At 40.9% G+C, this 23,404-nt stretch overlaps 3 protein-coding genes across 6 annotated transcripts in view; 2 read left to right on the top strand and 1 right to left on the bottom strand.

The window, feature by feature from the left end:
* The window catches only part of LOC109871661 (ATP-dependent zinc metalloprotease YME1L1), a 28,883-nt gene extending 25,500 nt beyond the window's left edge, over positions 1–3,383 (top strand). For both annotated transcript variants that reach the window (XM_020462601.2, XM_020462600.2), the window contains exon 18: positions 140–3,383. In XM_020462601.2, coding sequence (XP_020318190.1) covers positions 140–283 — 144 coding nt within the window. In that variant the 3' untranslated portion in view covers positions 284–3,383. The remainder of the gene's footprint in view (positions 1–139) is intronic.
* A 763-nt stretch (positions 3,384–4,146) lies between these two features.
* Positions 4,147–6,773, bottom strand: LOC109871846 (patched domain-containing protein 3-like). The gene is made up of 2 exons (XM_031806962.1): positions 6,539–6,773; positions 4,147–6,047 (listed from the first exon to the last, which is right to left on the bottom strand). The coding sequence occupies exons 1-2, from the start codon at positions 6,600–6,602 to the stop codon at positions 4,522–4,524; spliced, it is 1,590 nt and encodes a 529-aa protein (XP_031662822.1). The 5' UTR covers positions 6,603–6,773; the 3' UTR covers positions 4,147–4,521.
* Positions 6,774–11,746: 4,973 nt separating this feature from the next.
* The window catches only part of gk5 (glycerol kinase 5), a 29,285-nt gene continuing 17,627 nt past the window's right edge, over positions 11,747–23,404 (top strand). For 2 of the 3 annotated variants that reach the window (XR_004205730.1, XM_020462752.2), the window contains exons 1-10: positions 11,750–12,349; positions 12,501–12,594; positions 14,623–14,698; positions 15,137–15,230; positions 15,522–15,653; positions 16,448–16,523; positions 17,577–17,638; positions 17,803–17,876; positions 18,560–18,620; positions 23,190–23,316. Coding sequence is in view for 1 of the 3 variants with exons in the window: in XM_020462752.2 (XP_020318341.2) it covers positions 12,224–12,349; positions 12,501–12,594; positions 14,623–14,698; positions 15,137–15,230; positions 15,522–15,653; positions 16,448–16,523; positions 17,577–17,638; positions 17,803–17,876; positions 18,560–18,620; positions 23,190–23,316 (922 nt within the window). In the remaining 2 variants the exon portion in view is untranslated. Of the gene's footprint in view, positions 12,350–12,500; positions 12,595–14,622; positions 14,699–15,136; positions 15,231–15,521; positions 15,654–16,447; positions 16,524–17,576; positions 17,639–17,802; positions 17,877–18,559; positions 18,621–23,189; positions 23,317–23,404 lie in introns of all 3 variants that reach the window. The other variant, XR_004205731.1, reaches the window with a different exon arrangement.

Below are 23,404 nucleotides of genomic sequence, written 5' to 3'. Positions count from 1 at the left end.
CAGATTATCACAGTTTAGGGAAAGAACAGGCACAATTTGCGTGTGTGTGTAAGCCTTAATTGCATTGTAATATATACCAGCCCTTTTCAGAAATTCAACCCCTACATGTGTTATCTCCTCTGGTTTGTGTGGTCCCCAGGATTCGTACGAGCGGGCCAGGGATCTCCTCAAGTCTCACGCTAAAGAACACCAGAACCTAGCCAACGCCCTGTTGCAATACGAGACGCTGGATGCCAGAGAGATCAAGATGGTCCTGGAGGGCAAGGGCCTGGAGACAAGATGAGACTTCCAAGGGTGGAGGTGTCACGGTTTAATTTGGGAGATCGGGTGAGGGGTGGGAAGACAATAAATCTCTGTCCACGGTGATTTCACAGTCTACGCAAACAGAGCTACGGAGCTGTACGTGTGTATGTACAGTGCCTTCAGGAAGTATTCACAGCCTGAATTTAAAACGGATTAAATTACGTTTTTGTGTCACTGGCCTACACACAATACCCCATAATATATACAAGTGGAATTATGTTTACAAATTTGTTAAATAAATGAAAAGCTGAAATGTCTTGACTCAATAAGTAATCAACCCCTTTGTTATGGCAAGCCTAAATACGTTCAGGAGTAAACATGTGCTTAATAAATTGCATAGATTCACTCTGTGCAATAATAGTGTTCAATGTCATTTTTGAATGACTACCTCATCTCTGTACCCCACACACCTACAATTGTCTGTACGTTCCCTCAGTCATGCAGTACATTTTATACACAGATTCAACCACAAAGACCAGGGAGGTTTTCCAATGCCTCTCAAAGAAGGGCACCTAAAAAAGCAAACATTGAATATCCCTTTGAGCATGGTGAAGTTATTAATTACACTTTGGATCAATATACCAAGTCACTACAAAGATACACGTTTCCTGCCCAACTCAGTTGCTGGAGAGGAAGGAAACCGCTCAGGGATTTCACCATGAGGCCAACGGTTACAGAGTTGAATGGCTTTTTTAGAACTGAGGATGAATCAACAACATTGTAGTTACTCAACAATTCTAACCAAAATGACAGTGTAAAAAGCAAGCCTGTATAGAATAAAAAATATTCCAAAACATGCATCCTTTTGGCAAACAAAGCACTCAAGTAATACTGCAAAAATGGGGCCAAGAAATTAACTTTCTTTCCTGAATACAAAGCATTATGTTTGTGGCACAGTACATCAGAGTACCACTCTTCACATTTCCAAGCATGGTGGTGGCTACATCATGTTATGGGTATGCTTGTCATCGGCAAGGACTATGGAGTTTTTTTTTTTTAAGGAGAATAAGAAACTGAAGTGAGCTAAGCACAGGCAAAATCTTAGAGGAAAACCCAGTTCAGTCTGCTTTCCAAAAGACACTGGGAGACAAATTCACATTTCAGCAGGACAATAACCTCAAACACAAGGCCAAATATTAGCTGGAGTTGCTTACCAAGACAACATTGAATGTTCCTGAGTGGCCTAGTTACAGTTTTAGCTTAAATCTGCTTGAAAAGCTATGGCAAGAAAATGGCTGTCTAGTAATGATCAACAACCAACTTGAAAGAACTTGAATAATAAAAAAATGTGCAAATGTGCAAATATTGTACAATCCAGGTGTGCAAAGCTGTTAGACTTACCCAGAAAGACTCGGCTGTAGTCGCTGCTAAAGGTGATTCTAACATGTATTGATGTGAATACATATACAAATTAGATTTAAAAAAAAAAAATTTTAACATGTTTTCACTTTGTCATTATGGGGCTATTGTTTGAAGATGGATGAGGAAAAAATGATATTTAATCCATTTTGAATTCAGACTGTAACAACAAAATGTGGAATAAGTCAAAGGGTGTGATGAACACTTCCTGAAGGCACTGTGTATATGTAAATATGTGTTAAATGTTTTATGCTCAGTAAAAGTCCAAGTCCATTGATTCAATGTCTTGCTCTAGACCTCCAGAATCACAATGAAACCATCGATCCTCCATAAAAACACATTTGTTTCTACCTGTGACTTCCAATCATGTCTCTCATATGGAATCTGATTCTCCCTAAGGAGTCTACCAATATTCCCAGGTTTATCTGAGTGTGTAAATTGCTGTTTTAAAGGTGGCCTTTTGGGAATGTACACATACATGGATTAGGGACGGAGGGTAGCCTAGTGGTTAGAGCGGTGGACTAGCAACCGTTGCAAGTTCAAACCCCCGAGCTGACAAGGTACAAATCTGTCGTTCTGCCCCTGAACAGGCAGTTAACCCACTGTTCCTAGGCCGTCATTGAAAAAATAATTTGTTCTTAACTGACTTGCCTAGTTAAATAAAGGTAAAATAAAAAGGGACTGTTTGGACTTAACCCTAAATTCTAATGTCTCTTAGTCTGAAAATGTACTTGATGTATTTATGTGATAAAAATATGTAGCTGCTGTGTATATAGATGGAAGGGAATGCTGCTGTGCTTTGGGGAAAATGCTTTTGTTACTTCAAACCCAACTTCGGTGTATTAAGCAGTGACGGGCCATTAAATCCTCGTCGTTTTTGGTTTCAATTCAGCCAACATCCGTTCATCCATTTTAATTACGAAATACCTCAAGTTATCTGGTTTCTAGGTCTAAACAATTGTCAAAGTAACAATGAAACCTAGAAGATCCTACAACCCCTCATCCTGGTTCACCCCACTTCTGCTGTGTACTCACATCTGAACACCAGCTGTGTCTACCGTTACCTCAGATCTGTGAATCTCTTCTTTACATGTCCTCACCTTGTATGTTTTTAAGCACAGAACCTCGTGGTGTAAGCAAGGACCGGCATAGTCATTTGCTGATGTGTAAGCCTTTAAGGGAAACGATCGAATGCATCTGTCGACAATACTCAATCGCTTCAACAATCTAGTATCTCCATCTTTGGTTAGCATGCACGCTTTAGGAAATAACGTTGAAATGTCTTCTAATGTCGAGTTGGAAACGTTCAGATTGCGATACAATGGAGGTTTTAAAGACCATACTTTTTTTTTTTTGCATTTAAGAATAAACTTTTCTTTAGAGGCAAATATTATGATGATACACTGTGCAATTGGTTATACAGTATATAACCAGCTTAACTTATTGGTATGCTTTGTACATTTTAGTGTTTTACTTGTCTAAGTGACACATTTCGAGCTCCTATTTTATGGCCATTTTACCCAGCTTTAGTTGCATATATGAACGGGGTTTAACGGGAACACTGTATATAGCTAGAAGGCTTTTGAGCAGCGTATGCATTGACTGGCTCTACAATTGACTGACACGCTTTTTATTCTCTAAATTATATGACGACAGACGTTGGGAGGAATTTTTATGTGCAGCTGAAGGAAATAAATGAAACCCTATTATTCTAATCTTAACCCCTGTGGTTGTCTTCAGTCTTTTTTTATGTTGTTGTTAATGACACCTTACCTGAACATCAGAATGTATGCATGTTGAACTACAGTGTAGTTGATATATATTCACAAATGCTTGCCAGAAGATTCTAGACGTTGATCAATAACATCACCTAACGATTTGGGTTAAACGACAACACCCAAGGCAAGTCAAAAATGAACTAAACTTGATAAAGAAACTATCTATAGTTTCTATGTATGTATATACAAAGGGGCAAAAAAGTATTTAGTCAGCCACCAATTGTGCAAGTTCTCCCACTTAAAAAGATGAGAGGCCTGTAATTTTCCTCATAGGTACACTTCAACTATGACAGAGGGGGAAAAAATCCAGAAAATCACATTGTAGGATTTTTAATGAATTTATTTGAAAATTATGGTGGAAAATATGTTTTTTCCACCATAATTTGCAAATAAATTCATAAAAAATCCTACAATGTGATTTTCTGGATTTTTTTTCTCATTTTGTCTGTCATAGTTGAAGTGTACCTATGATGAAAATTACAGGCCTCTCTCATCTTTTTAAGTGGGAGAACTTGCCCAATTGGTTGCTGACTAAATACTTTTTTGCCCCACTGTATATATATTTTTAAAGAAGAAAATATATATATATATATTTTTAATTAAAGAAGAAAACGATCTTAATTTAACCAGATGTTAAAATATACCAGGCATTGCAAACATTTACACCTGTGTAAATACACTGACAGAATCAAATGTGTAAAATAGCCATTTTTTTAACATTTATTTATAATACAGTTTGCAACTTTTATAGAACACAAGTTTTGCCAATGCAGCTTAAAGTCTACAGTATAAGTACATAAAATATAAAATTACAACAAAGAGAAAAACATAGATACAAAAAAAAATCCGACCAATCAATCGCAGACGAAGAGAAACCATGCTGAGTAGTAACCAAAAAGGTTGACGCTGTAATGTTAACAGGTGTGGTATCAAGTCAATATCCAATGACTATGTCCGACGATGAATAGCTTAGTGGCGTGAGTTGGTTTGAACCTATTTTACATTTCATTCACACTAACATCTAAAAAAATATATATATTGTATGTTTTATTTACATGTAATTTAGTGTTGCATATCTACATCACCCATTTGTGCACATGCCAACAAATGTCAAAAACACAGGAAGGAAAGCAACACCGTGAACCAGCCCGAACGTAATAACCAAAAAAATGAGTTTGAAAAAAGTCCTGAAGATGTAGTTTTCTGAGAAAGAGAGCGCCACCACCCCTAAAAGGGTGGAGATAGCTCCTTGCACTATGGGAAACCCGAGGTGGGCCAGCGCATCCACAGCCTTTTCGTTCGAGTCTGCCTTGGTGCTCGAGACAAAGGCGTACGAGACATGGGCGGAAAAGTTGACTGAGAAACCGATACAGATGATCAGATTTATCATGGAGATTGAGTCCAGGGACACGTCCCATAGTGCCATGAATCCAACTACACCCACAATGACCGACCCAATGGAGAACGCCACCCACAGCGAACAGAGCGGGTTGGGTATCAGGAGTAAGGAGATCGCCAGCATCAACACTGTGGCAACCACGATCGTCTGGATGGTGTTATCCACAATAACAGTGTACTGGTCTAAGTAGATAAACGATGGATGATAAACCACTAATGCGATGGGGCATTTTTTAGCAGTTTTTCTGAGGCTTATCAGCATGTCCTTCTGTTGCTTTGTCGTGCTGATGTTTAGCGTCTGAAGAAAGAAGCGAGACGAGCGGATCTTGTTATCTGCATCGAAATGAATGTCCTGCCAGGTCATTGGACGTTTTTCCAAGAAGTGAAGCAGGTTTCTTTTGAAGGTAATTTCAGAGTTTATTTCAAGATCATTTGCAAAAACTTGGAAAGAATCTAGCCAGGAAAGAAAGAAGTTTTTGTCAACATATGCCAACTTTTTAAAATCTGTAATGCAGGAGCTGAGAGTTTTGCGTTGGTCTTCTTCCCAGTAGGCAAGTGACTTATCAACAGCCACCATAACGTTTGGACCATAATGAGAGAAGTGCGTACTTTTGTCTTTGTAATATTTGGAAATGTAGGAATCATCTGAAGCCAGGTTCCCTAGGTCAATACCCTCCTTCAGTTCAAAACATCCATAGAAGCTGACAGCCAGATACCCGGCGTAGAGAACCACAATGGACGCTTTGGTCCATTTCTGGGTCAGAAATGGACCGTAATACTTCCCAAAGAAGCCACTAATTGGTTGCTCCTCCTCTGTCCCGGTGTCATGATCATAGGCCCCACCAACGCAGCAGATTGCATACCTTCTCGACTTCCCAGGAGGACAATCCACTGGAATCTTCACACAGGTGAACCAATGCCGGTTACTAGTTTCCCTCTGGCCATTCAGTGCTAAAAACGCACCAAGGAATATGATGTTGTAGATGTAACAGAAAAGGATAGCTGTGCCGGCGTAAAGACAGAAGGTCTGAACAGAGCGAAAGGGTGAGCTGTATCCCAGGTACAGCGCCAGGACATCCGTTATCGTGGTTATAGAGATGGAGATGGCGGCATCTTGGTAGGTGTCGGCCAGACGATCCACCACGCTATCATGGACATTGGTCTTCTGCCAACAGGAAATCATGATGAACATGTCGTCAATTCCAATACCTTAAACACAAAGGGTTTGCCATTGAGTGAGGTGGTAAACAAACATGAACATGACTTCCCACTGGGCACACACTGGTTGAATCAATGTTGCTTCCATGTCATTTCAATGAAATTACGTGGAACCAATTTGGGAAAGATGTTTAATTGACTTCTGTGCCCAGTGGGTTGAGACAAGAGAAAGGCATGAACATTCATGACATTTAAGTAATTCATGACATTCAAATGAAGAATTTGTGTTATGTTAGAAGAATCTGTTCCGTGAGACATTAGAATATGAATTTGAAGGCCTCAACCAGTGGGCAGAACTGGTTGCAATGACGTCATGGTCTGGTTGTATACTGGTTGTATAAGGAAGTTATTTGCCCTCTGGGTATGAAGCTCTTTTACCTTCAATAATTACCAGATTTGTTTGTCTTTGATGAGGTGTGGAGGAATGGAAAGAAAATACTAATGAAGGTTTGAAGAGACAGGATGCGGAGCATTCCCCTTACCCAGTATCAAGAATGGGCAGGTAGAAACAGTCATGACGAACTTCGCACCCATTAACAACAGCATCCCGAAACTTGAAAGAACTGCTAGTCCTGTAGAAAAGACTCCAATGGTGGCCACCCACACCTTATTCCTCACGTTGTCCAACCTGAAGAAATTAAAACCATTTTAAGTGTCATTCCATACAAATTGTATGCAGGCACTGCATAAATGAAAAGTACGTTGACATTTATTTTAAAGGGTCTCCATGCGGGGACACATTGCTTCGATCCCGCCATTTTGTCATAGGCATGTGCTATGTAACAAACCCTCAACCCCCCCCCCCCTCACATGTACATCTACTTCATGTAACATAAAGGAGATAAATGCTTTACAAACCTTAAACATGAAACAATTGTAAAAGACATGGTAATAGTATATGTTATTGAGAAAAGAGGAACAATAGACTTTGGAACTTTCTCGAATTCCCACTGTCTTGACATGGATGTAGAATACGACACCTAGAAAACACACAACAAAAATTAAATGTGTTAAAAAATATATATATATTTTTTTTTAAATGTACAATTATTAAACACATTTTACAAAATACTTTGCAGGTCCAGGCAGAAAAAAAATCGAACAAATAAAACACTGAAATGTTTAGATCGGCATGTATGGTATCTCACCTCTGTGACATTTGTTGATTCTTCTGAGAGCAACTTAATAAACTCAGTCAGCCAAATGACGCTCCTTGATTGGTTGAATTCTGTTAAATAGTAAAAAAATTGTATTGCCTTGGCACTTTGAACAATTGAGTTGTTTATTTTCACACTACCAAGTGTTGACCTCAAGGAAACCCTGCCAGATGTAGAAGTATGTGTTGGAAACGTCAAATTAATAAGATCAACATTGCTGGCATTGTAGTCTATAATGTTCAATATGGCATTGGAGGAACAACTTCCATTCACTGTTGCGCAAATATCCACATATTGCAACAGTTCATCCTCAAACTCCACAGTCATGTTCCGAACTTTGCTGTCCAAGACTAATATGTCCTCAAGATGTGGCACTGTCAAAATGTTTGTCTTGGATGTGGCGATGAAACATGCATATATTCCATCTGTGTTCAACCTCAAGCTGGAAAACATGGATTCATTTTGTGGGAAATATTCTTGAATAAACTTTCTCTCCATCTTGGCCGGTCCCTCTAGAGGTGTAAACTCCTCTTCAATGTCATTAGATGTTCTGTCTTCCAAAAAGTAAAATCCACTTCCTAATGCTGTTGAGATAATGACAGGAACGATGAAGAACCACCACGGATGTGTTCCAATGAAGTGACCGATTATTCTAAAACACATGCGGATCGGTTTTTCTATGCAGTCCGTGCGGAATTTCGCCATAGCTAAATGTTGGTCTGTTTATAAATTCAGATGCATTAAAACAGTCCACAGAGCAGTACAGTTCACCTCTCTGTGTGCCTCAGTTCTCAGTATGGATAACCACAGCTTTTATTACCCCTTCATCAAGGGGGATATTTACATATATGGAGCCTGACTATCAGGTAGCAAAGAAAATTGGCCAATAACCATCTATCTCATCATTGGATGGATAGCTAGGTTGTTATCAATGGCACCAGTGTTCCACTGTCTAAACTGTATTCCTCCCTGTAGTGGGAGAAATGGAGCCCTCGTCCTCGCACAGTTTTCAGTATAACAGTCAGGAAGAAAAAAACAACTAATTATTTTAGAGTTTCTGTTTTGAAATAACATGATAAAGTGCATTATGAATGAAACCTTTGGCAAAAACGTGGTTATGTCAGTTGGTGTTGGGTTGTTGATGCCTCACAACTGAAATTCAAAACAGTCAAACTACACAACAAGATTCCAATTCAACAGTACTATATAGCATAGATTCATAGACTTTCAACAAAATATAATCCTTGTTGTACAGAGTTGTAAGATTATTTGAACTATTTACTGTTATTGGCTCATATCAATCAGCATTGGAATCAATATATGCGTATTACTATGGAAGAAACATCAAAGAGTAATTTGATCCTCTACAGGTAAGCTTTTGTTAGTCCAGGGAACAATGGGTCGTTGTAGAGTTGATCAATACTTTGTCAGTGATACTGTTGCACCATGTAATTAAAAGATTGAGTTCTCTACCTCTTATCTAAATGAACATCCTGGTTTCCCGTCCATTCAAGCTGGGGCTAAATCATTCAACCAGCTCAAGAACAATGTTAACTCACTACAGCATGCTGCTGACTGACCCTAGCTTTAAATCACACAATGCTGGCTGGGATTTTTATTTATTTATTTAACCTTTATTTAACCAGGTAGGCAAGTTGAGAACAAGTTCTCATTTACAATTGCGACCTGGCATCTTGCAAACCCGAAATTAAATCTACAAAAACAAAAACAAAATCTTGCATTGTGATTATGTTATATGTAGTAGTTCAACTAAATCTGTCTGCTGTGTGAGCAACAATATGAATCAAATTGTCAATATTGGCAACACAGACTTGTGTAAATTCATACTTTAATGAATTAAAGGAAATTAAAGGTTGATCAATTTATTAGATAGTTTTTTTTTAAAGGAAAATTATAGAAAGAAAACAACATTGGTCAGTGTTATTAAAATGTGCCTTTGCAACTTCTCATCAGAGGCTTCCTTATTGCCCCAGAGCACAAGAGACCAATTTACCTGTAAGCCATATTATGTAAACCTCCACTCAACATAAGGAAGTAAAACTCATGTAAAGACAGGAAGCTATACACAGCACCAGGATAAACTGTGTTGTCTTTCAAGGAACCAAAATACACATGCAAACAAATGAATGGCATATGCTTTAGTACAGTATACTCACTGTTGACTTTTTAGAGCATATATTCTCATGGTTGAGAGTTTATTATTTGACTGGGAGATGATCATACTGTATGATTAAATATTAGCGGTTGAGATGAAGTCGTGGTGAAGGGGCTGAATAATTTTGCACGCCCAATTTTTCAGTTTTTGATTTGTTAAAAAAGTTTGAAATATCCAATAAATGTCGTTCCACTTCATGATTGTGTCCCACTTGTTGTTGATTCTTCACAAAAAATACAGTTTTATATCTTTATGTTTGAAGCCTGAAATGTGGCAAAAGGTCGCAAAGTTCAAGGGGGCCGAATACTTTCGCAAGGCACTGTACATAGACTTGGAATCACTGGCCACTTTAATAATGGAACACTAGTCACTTTAATAATGTTTACATACTGCTTTACTCACTGTATATACTGTATTCTATTCTACTGTATTTTAGTCAATGCCACTCTGACATTGCTCGATCTTATATTTATATATTTCTTTATTTCCTTTCTTTTACTTTTAGATTTGTGTGTATTGTTGTGAAATTGTTAGATATTACTGCACTGTTGGAGCTAGAAACACAAAGCATTTTGCTACACTCGCAATAACATCTGGCAAACGTGTATGTGACCAATACAATTTGATTTTGAAACGATATGGCATTAGATGAGCAAAGTGGATTGGATAACAATTCGGCTCCTCTTAGGAATGAATTCATGCAGTCTGTCTCCATTCATCTGAGTCTCGATAGCTCTGATCACCAGGGTACATAAAGCAAGCAATTGGCCAGGCAGCTGTAATGGAGTCACTATTTAAGTTGTCTGACGTGTATCGTAATTAACTAAGTTAAACTAAAGTTGAAGACAGAACTTTATAAAAACTTAATAGGACATAATAAAGTCTTCATACGCACTAAACAAATGGTTCACAAATCATTTCTTTTTAAAAAGGTCATAGTAAGGTTGATATAAGGGTGGTGTTTGCTTTTTTTTCTCCAAATATAATCTCTTCTCAACAAGTTTTGTTACTACACTGAGTCATGGACTAATGTGTACTGTCTTTTTGTGTTATGGTCTGGCTGTCTGTGTTTTGTAAATAGATACATAGTCAGAATGAAATCAGATTAATATCAGTCGTGGTCATGTTCTATGGGAATTCGTAATACTGTCCCTTTAAATTAAAGTCCACTCCTTCTTATCGACTGATGTGTGACGTAGCTGTGTATACTACTTGCAAAGACAGTACAGCATAAAGATATGCCGAAGCTGCTTCTTCGATAGAAATCCCCCAACACACTTGTATGCGATTTAGCTAACATAGCGCATGCGCAAAAACGTCATCGGGCCTAACGCTCCGGACTGCAGCCGGTCAAATGAAAGGCACTCCTTCGATATTAAGTTGTTTTTGACGAAAATTAAAACGTAAGGAATAATATGTACGTATTTGAGTGGTACGGTGGAAGCAACCGGCTGTAAACGAAAGTCGAGGAGTGAGGAGGGGAGGAGGCGCATCAGCGTCACCCAAAAATCGCACACTAATGAGATTTTTCAACAGCAAGGCTCAGGTCGACATGGCAGTGTTTCCATTCCAAGTCTTTCTTTATAATGTCGAAATAAACATGGCTCCAACCCCCGTATCACACACTGAAATCATACGTGTGTTCATTGTACAATCCATTACTGAGAGAGAGCCTCAAATATAACATTAATTTGTATATAGGCTATCCACTGTATAGCCTACATCATGTCTGGTCACATTCGCGTGGGGTGGGCCAAAAGAAAATACTCTAATGATTGGTTGACAATAGAGCATACCACAATTTGTTTTTGAATATATTTTTATTTATTTAACCTAGGCAAGTCAGTTAAGAAAATATTCTTATTTACAATGACAGTCTACACCGGTCAAACCCAGACGACGCTTGGCCAATTGTGCGCCACCCTATGGGTCTCCCAATCACGGCCGGTTGTGATACAGCCTGGAGTCGAACCTGGATGTCTGACGCGTTTAGCACCGAAATGCAGTGCCTTAGACCGCTGCGCCAGTCGGGAGCCCGATGCATGCGATGGCTGCAGGATGAAGTTGCTGAAGGGCAGTTGCAGAACATTTGCAGTCAAAACTTCATGACCTTTGATCACATGATTTCTGTAAAATTCATGCAGTCGACATGTAGGCGTAAATCGGATTATTTTTTATAATGCAACACACTTTGAAAGGCATGTGAACAACGATGGTCACCGATTTGACAAAAGTGTTCCGCTCGAACACACATATTGACTTTCCCCTCCCCCAAACCCCGGTCTGGTCTCTCGAATTTGCTTCTCGACTTGTTTCCGGAATTATTGTGATGTTGCGCCTCTCGGTTTGAAATCTGTGCGACTGAGTTTGAGAAACACACACACACCCACAACATTGTTTTATTAGGCCTACACCATTATGAAATTATAAAAGTGCTGTGAACTAATTAAGATATAATTTCGCCAAAACCTTGGCAGGTTCAACGGAATTGGGTGGGCGTCTTTTAAATTGTTGTGAAATAGTCATGTATGCTGTATTTCGCAATATTCCGTGGATTGGATGGTTACCGGAATAACTGGAATTTGAACAATGAGTCACGCGATTTTAAAAAAGTGACCTTTCTCCACGAACAGAAAGACTAAAAATGCTTTAAGTTTTTCACATATCTACATTGACGAAAGGATTCAACTAGGACAGGTGCCTTCTCCAGCCCACCCTGTGCTATTGCCTAGAGGGTGAGGAGACAGTTGTGACAATCGCTTTCACGATATGTGAGGCAAAGGTCCGAAGGAGGAATCGGTCAAACTGTTGCTGAACACAAAGCTCGTGTTACTATGGAGATTCAGAGGAACGGATTCAAAAGAGAAAGTTACATTCTCTCTGTGGACGTGGGGACAACATCGATCAGATGTCACATTTTCGACAAGGAAGCCCAGATTCGAGGATCATGCACCACCAAGGTATTGGATAGGCTAGATTCAATAGAGCTATGATAAATTGAAATTACGTTTATCTGAATTAGGCATGCTAAATAATATGAATTATAATTATTTAATGAATTCTGACACGCATAATCTTCACATTGTCAATTTGACTGGTATATGTTTATAGGTGAATCTCTTGTATCCTGAACCGGGCTTGGTCGAGTTGGACCCCGAAGAGCTGTGGAGAGGATTCGTTAAGGTGGTGAATGGTGCTGTGCAAGGTTTGTACCATTTCCCTCTCCATATTGATAGGCCCACCACGGCATATTTAACCCTCTTCTCATATAGTTCCAGTCCTCTAGGGTTTGCACGGCCTCTGGTTTTCATCCTTGCCTTATAGGTGAATCAGAGACTGAGGTGTTGGAGATCTCTCTAGTCAATCATTGTCATTAACTAATAAGCTATTACCTTTTTTTTTTTTTTTACACTACTAGGCCCGAGCCAAGTCGAGCTGTACTGGGCTGGCCAGGTTAAGCATCCTCCGTAGTTGCTGGAAGCGTGTCAGAAATGCCAGTATGGTTTGAGTAGGCCCTAGAGTGTGAGTCAGGTATAAGAGTGAGGAAGAAACATGTAACTAAATTGTACACTTTTGTGATAAATTAATTACCCTTTTATGAGCCCTTTATCTTCAATACATTTGACACACTATGTCTGTCTATCACACATACGGACTGATGGGCATGAAGTGGACTGAAATAGGTGCTGTCACTTATTTTGGGTCCTGGTACTGTTTATATTTAGTTTCCAGAACTAAGTTTCTATGTGTTCCGGAAGTCAAGCACTCCTGATGGGGACGATATACCTAATCTTATGTATAGACGGCCTGGTCCTAAAATAACTCTTGGTTCTATAACCTTTTGGTGTTGACAAGGAACCAGATTGGTAGATCTATAGACAGGCTCACTGGTTTGGATGTAACAGGAATCAGTTCATCATGTCCGACAGAAACCAATCTTGTGGCGTTCTTGAGATCCAAGATGCTGTATGCTTGTTGTACCCTTGAGCTAAAACTGCTCCAGGGGCACCGCACTGTGGCTGACCCTGGCTTCCAAACCCTTCGGGGTGTTAATGTGTTTCTGTGGAGTTTGTGCTAAGGCAGGGTAGCACATTCTGCTCCTGGAGTAAAGCTACAGGGTCTGTGGGGGATTGGGCTAAGGCAGGGTAGCGTCAATGTTTTTTTATAACTAACCCAAAATAGATCACCAGATGTTTCCAATTGTAAGCAAATTAATGATAGTGAGCAGAACAAGCGGGGAGGTGGGCAGAGCCAAGTATGAGCTAGTGAGATCCTATTGGCGTGTTCTAGCATTTATTTGCTTATTTACGTTCAGGAACGCAGACTCTGAAGTGCTCGTGTGCAACAACTAAATTCTCCCATGCACTCCTTCTAAACAAGACATGTTTTGTTGTTGACACTTTGACAAAAAGGGTGAAGTCTTCAAAACGCAGTCCCCTCTGTTTGTTACAGATTGTAATTTTGGAAACGGAAAACTGTATGGATGAGAAATTTCATATGTATTTCATTGATGAGAAAATGAGCAGAATGTCGACCCCAAATTCCATCTCGCTCCATCTTCATCCAGATTGCATTGGCCAGTTCGCTTCCTCTCATCACCATATTTGGTAGTGAGTGGAAACGCCAACCGGATGCTTCACATTTATACAGCCGGTGAAATATCTGGCTCATTATTCTGTCTGTGGTAACGCATTCTGGTCCTGGGGTAGAGATGCAGGGTCTGCTGGCTTCTGCTCAGGTTGCTGGGCGAGGGATGGTCCATGGGTGGTCCATGGGTAGTCCATGGGTGGTCCATGGGTAGTCCAGGGGTGGTCCATGGGTAGTCCAGGGGTAGTCCAGGGGTAGTCCAAGGGTGGTCCATGGGTAGTCCAAGGGTGGTCCAAGGGTAGTCCATGGTTAGTCCAAGGGTGGTCCATGGGTAGTCCAGGGGTGGTCCATGGGTAGTCCAGGGGTGGTCCATGGGTAGTCCAGGGGTGGTCCATGGGTAGTCCAAGGGTGGTCCATGGGTAGTCCAAGGGTGGTCCATGGGTAGTCCAGGGGGGGATTTTGGTCTGGGAATCTCTCTCTCTTCTGCCATATTTTTTTAAAGAAAGGGAGGTCTGATGCTAATGTAGTTTTGATGGCAAGCTGTTTTTAGCACGGCCTCACTTCTGCCACAAACACACAAATGTTCACTTACTGATCGCGTTGATGAATGATGTGTATGTTCTTTGTCTCTCACCTGGGTGTTTAGACTCAGGTTTACAGATGCGTCAGATGGAGACCCTGGGCATCTCCACTCAGAGAGGCACCTTCACCACGTGGGACAGGTACATTTTTACATAGGCTAAAATCACAGTGTACAGTCTAGGGAGTACATAGAACACTCAAGGATAATACACACAGCAGGGGTCAGCAGTGTCACCCTGCGAGGGCCTTTTGTGGTCGCAGGCTTTTGTTTCAGCGGCGTAACAACACGTGGCTACGGTTAGACTATGGTTAGTTGATTTAGTAGAATCAAGCTTGCTCCTGCTTAGCTAAAACAAAAGCCTGCACTTATACAGGCCCCTGTTGATCCCCAGGATGGAACCACAGTACAGTATGTTTGTATCTGTGTTGATATCCTACTTTACACACCTCTCTCTCACTCACACACACACACACACACACACACACACACACACACACACACACACACACACACACACACACACACACACACACACACACACACACACACACACACACACACACACACACACACACAGGAAAACAGGAGTTCCCTTTCACAACTTCATCAGCTGGCAGGACTTGAGGGCAGTGGAACTGGTGAGGTCCTGGAACAACTCCTGCACCATGAAGGTTAGTCTGGGGTCACAGAGGTCATAGTTCAGCTGACCTTGTGATAATACAGTATAGGGGCCTCTATCTTTGGGCTCTGATTATTATTAGTCATGATTATGATAACTTGCCTTGCATTTTGCTATCCCAAACAAAATGCTATTACTAGCAAAGAAAATCACATCAAAACATGGATTTCGATTGTACTTTTGTATATGCAATTTGTCTTTTAGCTTACTGTTTATACCAAAAAATAAACTCAACAAAATAGGAATGATAACTGTGGCTGTGTTGTGTCCGTGACAATGGCAGGCGATCCACGGCGTTATGATGGCGCTGCACTTCCTGTCCAAAAATAAGCGCTTTCAGGCGGCCAGCCTCATAGTCTTCTCCACCCAACACGTCACCTTCCGCCTGGCCTGGGCCCTTCGACACTGGAAACAGGTGTGTGTGAGGCAGAGAGGTTCAAGTGTTTGGAGGGGGGTGGCGGGGAGTGTGTGTGATGGAGGGTAGGTGTGACGTGTGAGAGCTTGGCACCTGTTCAAATAGGTGTTAGTGTGTGTGAGACAGAGAGGGAGAATGTGTGGGTTGGGGAGAGAGAGGGAGGTTTTTGTGTACATTCTGTAGTCAGAAACGACGTTCTGTGGTCAGAAACGACGTTCTGTGGTCAGAAACGACGTTCTGTGGTCAGAAACAACGTTCTGTGGTCAGAAAGTCCTCTGCTGTTTCTATCAACGGTATGTCTGACACAATAATGGGCCTCTATGAATGGGCTTTGGTATTATACCTTGACTCCTCAGCTTACTGTGTAACATGACATCTACCCCAGTTCTCCCTGACTCAGGACACACGTCATGTGAGGACTGGCCTTCATGGACTCTGATTGGACGCACTGTAACTGACTGCTATAATAATATCACTGGCACACCGGCCAATAGTGGAGAGAAACTTTCCCTAGGATCGCCCTACATTGAATTGTTGTTGACCTAAATCTAACTATATAGGCTACTGATGGCAGATGTGGCGAAAGCCGACCTGGCAACACCTCAAACACTAATGGCCCAAAGGCACGCTGGGCTTTTCAATAAGATCATAATACAGAAATATTGTGGTCTTTACAGAACAATGTCACTGGCCTCCAGTTCTTTTAGTAGCATGTGATTATTTAGGAACTGATTGGGAGCAAGAGAACACAAGGGGGTGATATTTCTTCTCCTCTATGTCCTCACCCCTCACAGTTAAGTGAAGCAGTAGCAGAGGGCACCTGCTGCTTTGGGACGATAGACACCTGGTTGCTTTATAAGCTCACAAAAGGTAGGTTCCGCCATTCTCGTGTGTGTGTGTGTTCGTGTACAGTACGTGACTGCGTACTGCGAGTAGTATTCATGTATATCTCTCAGCTAATTGATTGTGTGTCTGTATCTTTAAGCTTTGTTTATGATAAGAATGGCACACACTCTAGAGAAATTCAAGTATATTCTTTATTTGAATAAAAAAAAAATCTAATGTTGAACCAACAGAAACAGAAGTCCAACTCTCCTGCTAGACACCTTTTTCTATAACTGTTCAAATCCGTATCTTCAAGCTTCCCAAAATACTGATGTGTTAAAGGGGAAAATCCACCAAACCAAAAATCTTTCCTATAATTTACAGTGTTAAATAACACTAGTATGTGAGAACAATATTTTTTTGTGAACAAATGTTTCATTTTGCCATCATAACAAGGTTGGTAGCATCAAAACCCACAATGCAATGCTCTCTATGCGCAGGCTGGCTAGCTAGGTAGCTTGTTGGCAAACATAACTACATACAATAATACCAAAGTCAACATCAGCACGTGAAGCAGCTAAATTGGCTGCAAAAATTACCACAATAAAATGTACTATCAATTTAGGAGTCTAAAATAGCACCATGTTCAACCTGCAGATCGATGTGCCTCACAGCGTGGAGTCTGACATTCACAATGCAGCCTGGACTGAAGAGGCAAAATGAAATGACCCCGGGAATCGATAGATCACGCAGAGATGCACCAAAACAATATAACTTTGAAAATAGGCGTTATGTTCCTTTTTAAGCTTGTGTGTGTTTCCATGTTAATTATGATTTGTCACAAGGTTTTGGGTCTATACACACGCACATACGCAGGTCTCCTTGTTTTCTCAGTCCTACTGCAGTACTGTGTCCTCTGAAATCCCTCAGACATGTTGCACGACACAGTAACCAGGCAATATGAGTCAATGATTCATGTTCTTGGACAAGTTGCAGCTGAAAATGAGCTGTTTTTAGTTAGAATCTGGTTCAGTGTCTGTTGTACATGGTCCCTGTTTAAATAAACAAATAAAGTCTCTCTTCTCTAACCGATTCCAGGATTGGTCCATGCCACAGACTACTCTAATGCCAGTGCCACTGGGATGTTTGATTCGTACCAGGTCGGTTTTTCCTTGTTCACGTGTGTAATAACTTTGTATCAGGGTTGGGGTCAATTGCATTTAAATTCAGTTAATCCAGGAAGTAAACTGAAATTGCAATTCCACTTTTTTTTTTTTCATAGAGACTCATTGTGTCTTTGTGTGTGTGCGTGCATTCCCTACAGTTGTGCTGGAGTGAATTCCTCTGCTGTCTCGTCTCGCTGCCTCTCTCCATCCTCCCCAAAGTACTGAACACTGGGTGAGTCACATGATACTGGTCACATGACTCACATGTCTCCCCTTTTTAAATGAATACGGTTGGTTCTCTGTTGAGATTGCAGTCAGAAGTGAGAGATCAGAGGAGAACATGCCACTTAAATGTCTGTTAGAATCCAAAAAGAAGGCCTGTATAATGTAGAGATTAGAAGATAATTTATTGAACTGTAATGTTTTTTTATCACTTTGTATAGTCCCCTCCTGTATAATGTATACTGTATATTGTCTGTTGTTTTAACTTAAATTTGCTTTGCATTATGAAAACTATGTGAAAAACAGACACTAAAATGCTGATCAGCATAGCTACGTTACAGCATACAGAGGCTACTGAGTTCTGTCCTGTTGTAAATTAGCTATCTTCCCTGCCGGAGCCATCCTCCCCTCAGCAGCCTCCACTGGTGTGATAGAAACGTCTGATATGGCTTGCAGAGAAGATAGCTAAGTTACAACAGGACAGAAATTCAGCAGCCTCCACTACTATCACGCATGGTCTATTTGTTCTCTTCTCCTTGATATCTTTTTCATTGATTTAACTAGGCCAGTCTGTTTAACTAGGCGATATCTAGTTACAGTGATAAAGCCAGATTAGATGTTGATTTATTTATTGTCATATATAATACCTATTCATTCATACATGATCTCCTCTTCCCCCTTCTGCTTCACCAGTCACCGCTTTGGCTCAACCGATCCCTCCATCTTTGGGGTGTCGATCCCTATTATGTCTGTTGTGAGTATCTCTCATCTTTGCATCACTATCTCCACGTCTTGGAATGAGTCTGTTATCTTTATGGCTTTACGGTATCTTTGTTTTGTCTGGTCACCAGCCATGCTAGGTCAGTGTGTCTTCAGGTTATTGTGCTCTCTTTGTGTGAATATGACCTATCAAAATATCCACTTGCCTCATAAATTTTTAGCATCAGCCGTTTATTACATGTTTCTAGAAAAACACAGGGGATATATACACACAGGTAATATATATCTATATACACACACAGGTAATATAGTGCATTCAGAAAGTATTCAGACCCCTTCACTTTTTCCACATTTTGTTACGTTACAGCCTTGTTCTAAAATGTATTCAATAAAAAAAAATCCTCATCAATCTCTACACAATACCCCATAATGACATCACAATACCCCATAATGACATCACAATACCTCATAATGACAAAGCGAAAACAGGTTTTTAGAATTGTTTTGCAAATATATTTAAAGCTAAAAACATAAGTATTCTGACCCTTTGGTATGAGACTTGAAATTTAGCTCCGGTGCATCCTGTTTCCTTTGATCATCCTTGAGATGTTTCTACAACTTGGTTTGAGTCCACCTGTGGTCAATTCAATTGATTGGACATGATTTGGAAAGGCACAGACTTGTCTATGTAAGGTCCCACAGTTGGCTGTGCATGTCAGAGCAAAAACCAAGCCATCATGTCGAAGGTATTGTCCGTAGACTTCAGATACAGGATTATGTCGAGGCACAGTTCTGGGGAAGGGTACCAAAAATGTCTGCAGCATTGAAGGTCCCCAAGAACACAGTGACCTCCATCATTCTTAAATGGAAGAAGTTCAGAACCACCAAGACTCTTCCTAGAGCTGGCCGCCCGGCCAAACTGAGCAATCGGGGGAGAAGGGCCTTGACAGGGAGGTGATCAAGAACCTGATGGTCACTCTGACAGAGGTCAAGAGTTCCTCTGTGGAGATGGGAGAACCTTCCAGAAGGACAACCATCTCTGCAGCACTCCACCAATCAGGCCTTCATGGTAGAGTGGCCAGACGGAAGCGACTTCTCTGTAAAAGACACGACAGCCCGCTTGGAGTTTGCCAAAGGCACCTAGAAGACTCTCCGACCATGAGAAACAAGATTCTCTGGTCTGATGAAACCAAGATTGAAATCTTTGGCCTGAATGCAAAGCCTCACGTCTGGAGGAAACCTGGCACCATCCCTACTGTGAAGCATGCGGGTGGCAGCATCATGCTGTGGGTTGTTTTTCAGCAGCAGGGACTAGGAGACTAGTCCGGATTGAGGGAACGATGACTGGAGCAAAGTACAGAGAGATCCTTGATAAACCTCCTCCAGAGCCCTCAGGACTTCAGACTAGGGCGACGGTTCACCTACCAGCAGGACAACGACCCTAAGCACACATCCAAAACAACGCAGGAGTGGCTTCGGGACAAGTCTCAATGTCCTTGAGTGACCCAGCCAGAGCCCGAACCCCATCTAACATCTCTGGAGAGACTTAAACGTAGCTGTGTAGCGACGCTCCACATCCAACCTGACAGAGCTTGAGAGGATCTGCAGAGAAGAAGGGGCTGAACTCCCCAAATACAGGTGTGCCAAGTTTGTAGCTTCATACCCAAGAAGACTCCAGGCTGTAATCGCTGACGAAGGTGCTTCAACAAAGTATTGAGTAAAGGGTCTGAATACTTATCTATATGTGATATTACAGACTTATTGTTTTACTTCTAAATTAGCAAAGACTTCACACACAGGTCAAATATATATATATTTTTAAAATGTATTTATTAGGGCTCCCGGGTGGTACAGCAGTCTAAGGCACTGCATCTCAGTGCTAGAGGCATCACAACAGGACACCCTGGTTCGAATCCAGGCTGTATCACAACCGGCCATGATTGGAAATCCCATAGGGCGGCGCACAATTGGCCCAGCGTTGCCGGGGTATGCCGTCATTGTAAATAAGAATTTGTTGTTAACTGACTTGCCTAGTTAAATAAACAATACATGCGATAATGACTGATACTGAGAATGAATGTGGAACAAAGGGGATATTTTGAAAGTTGTTGTCTGTTTGTTTTAATGTGACTGGCCATTTGGACCTTGGTTTATGGACTCAAGGTAAAGTTTCACTGTTAAATACACACTGCAAATATCTTCTCTGTTTGAGTTGACCAAAGCAGGTTTTTCAATGAACACTGACATTTTCTGCGTAGTTCACTGTTCGAAAGTTTACTGTCCGACAGATCACCCAAAACCCAAGATCGAAATCCCGTCATTTATTTGGGGTAAAGGTCGACATATTGATTGAGTTATAACATGTCTAGATAAAGACCAACAGTACCAGTCAAATGTTTGGACACACCTACTCATATTTTCTACCTACTCATCTGTTATTTATTTGACTATTTTCTACATTGCAGAATAATAGTGCAGACATCAAAACTATGAAATAACATATGGAATCATGTAGTAACCAAAAAAGTGTTAAACAAATCAAAATATATTTTATATGAGATTCTTCAAATTAGCCACACTTTTCCTTGATGACAGCTCTGCAAACTATTGGCATTCTCTCAACCACCTTCATGAGGTAGTCACCTGGAATGCGTTTAAATTAACAGGTGTGCATTATTAAAAGTTAGTTTATGGAATTTATTTCAAATGGAAAAAAATTCAAATAAGCAAAGAGAAATTACAGTCCATCGTTACTTCAAGCGCAGTCGCAAAAACCATCAAGCACTATGATGAAACTGGCTCTCATGAGGACCGCCACAGGAAAGGAAGACCCAGAGTTACATCTGCTGCAGAGGATAAGTTCATTAGAGTTACCAGCCTCAGAGGATACTGATGGATTTAGCTCAAATGTAACATGTTTCAAGTTAAACTAGTTTGTTTGTATCCTGTTTAGTGAATGATTAGTGTGAGTATTAATGGAGTTTAGGCCATGAAACTGTATGTATGCTAATTTGGAAAGGTTGACCTAATCTGATAAGAGGAAATTGCCTCGGATCAGAGCGCAGGGTCAGGCCCAGAAGATGGATAGCTAAACAAAGAGAGGACCATGGGCATTCTACAGGGGAAAGGAGGGAAACTCATTGGGGTCATAAACTGTATAGCTGGGGAGGTGACGCCTACAAGACGGTGGTGACTAAAAGGAGGGAAGAGTATTGTGTAACTTTCTAAAATGGATGCATTTAGCTGACTATATCCGTGGTAATAAACTCTTGAAACTTATCTTGAGCTTTTGGTCTCAATCCCTTATTGCAATAGCATTTTTCTATATAAGTGAGGATCCTTTCATGAGAGTTACCGGCCTCAGAAATTGCTGTCCAAATAAATGCTTCTAAGAGTTCAAGTAACCGATACATCTCAAAGTCAACGGTTCAGAGGAGACTGCTTAAATCAGGGCTTCATGGTCGAATTGCTGCAAAGAAACCACTACTAAAGGACACCAATAAGAAGAAGATACTTGCTTGGGCCAAGATACATAAGCAATGGACATTAGACCAGTGGAAATCTGTCCTTTGATCCAAATTTGAGATTTTTGGCTCAAAGCGCCATGTCTTTGTGTGACGCAGAGTAGGTGAACGGATGATCTCCTCATGTGTGGTTCCCACCGTGAAGCATGGAGGAGGTGGTGTGATGGTGTGGGAGTGCTTTGCTGGTGACACTGTCTGATTTATTTAGAATTCAAGGCTAACTTAACCAGCATGGCTACCACAGCATTCTACAGTGAAACGCCATCACATCTGGTTTACGCTTCGTGGGACTATCATTTGTTTTTCAACCGGACAATGACCCAAAACACTTCCAGGCTGTGTAAGGGCTATTTGACCAAGTAGGAGAGTGATGGAGGGCTGCATCAGAGGACATTGCCACATTTTTTAAATGTTTAACACAATCACCCAACCTCAACCCAATTGCGATGGTTTGGGATGAGTTGGACCATGGAGTGAAGGAAAAGCAGCTAAGAAGTGCTCAGCATATGTGGGAACTCCTTCAAGATTGTTGGAAAAGCATTCCTCATGAAGCTGGTTGAGAGAATCCCAAGCGTGTGCAAAGCTGTCATAATATATATATATTTTTTACCTTTATTTAACTAGTCAAGTCAGTTAAGAACAAATTCTTATTTTACAACGACTGCCTACCCCGGGCCAAACCCTCGGGATCAAAACAGGGTCTGTAGTGACGCCTCTAGCACTGAGATGCAGTGCCTTAGACCGCTGCGCCACTCAGGAGAGAATCGAGGCAAAGGGTGGTTACTTTGAAGAATCTGAAATATAAAATATATTTTGATTTGTTTAACATTTTTTGGGTTACTACATGATTCCATGTAGTGTTGTTTCATAGTTTTGATGTCTTCGCTACTATTCTACAATGTAGAAAATAGTAAAGAATAAAGAAAAACCCAAACTTTTGACTGGTACTGTACATATTGATTTGAGTTATAACATGTCTTGATAAAGACCTACATATTGATTGGTTTGAGTAGGATGTATCCCCCTAATGGTTAAGGTTAGGATTTGGGGTCATAAATCTGTTACCTCTCACCATGTAGATGGCAGACCAGCAGGCGGCCATGTTTGGTGAGTGCTGCTTCGACATCGGTGATGTGAAGATCACCATGGGAACGGGCACCTTCATGAACATCAACACTGGGAGCAAGCCACACACGTCTGTGGCCGGTACGTAGCTAACTGCTTCATCACAGATCACAGAACTATGAGGCAGATATTTCACCGCATGTAGAAATGTGGTTGACATTCTGCACAT

The sequence above is a fragment of the Oncorhynchus kisutch genome, linkage group LG27 (assembly GCF_002021735.2).
Source record: "Oncorhynchus kisutch isolate 150728-3 linkage group LG27, Okis_V2, whole genome shotgun sequence".
Taxonomy (NCBI): domain Eukaryota; kingdom Metazoa; phylum Chordata; class Actinopteri; order Salmoniformes; family Salmonidae; genus Oncorhynchus; species Oncorhynchus kisutch.
Note: the sequence above shows the minus strand (reverse complement) of the source record. Positions and strands in the feature narration are given on the sequence as shown.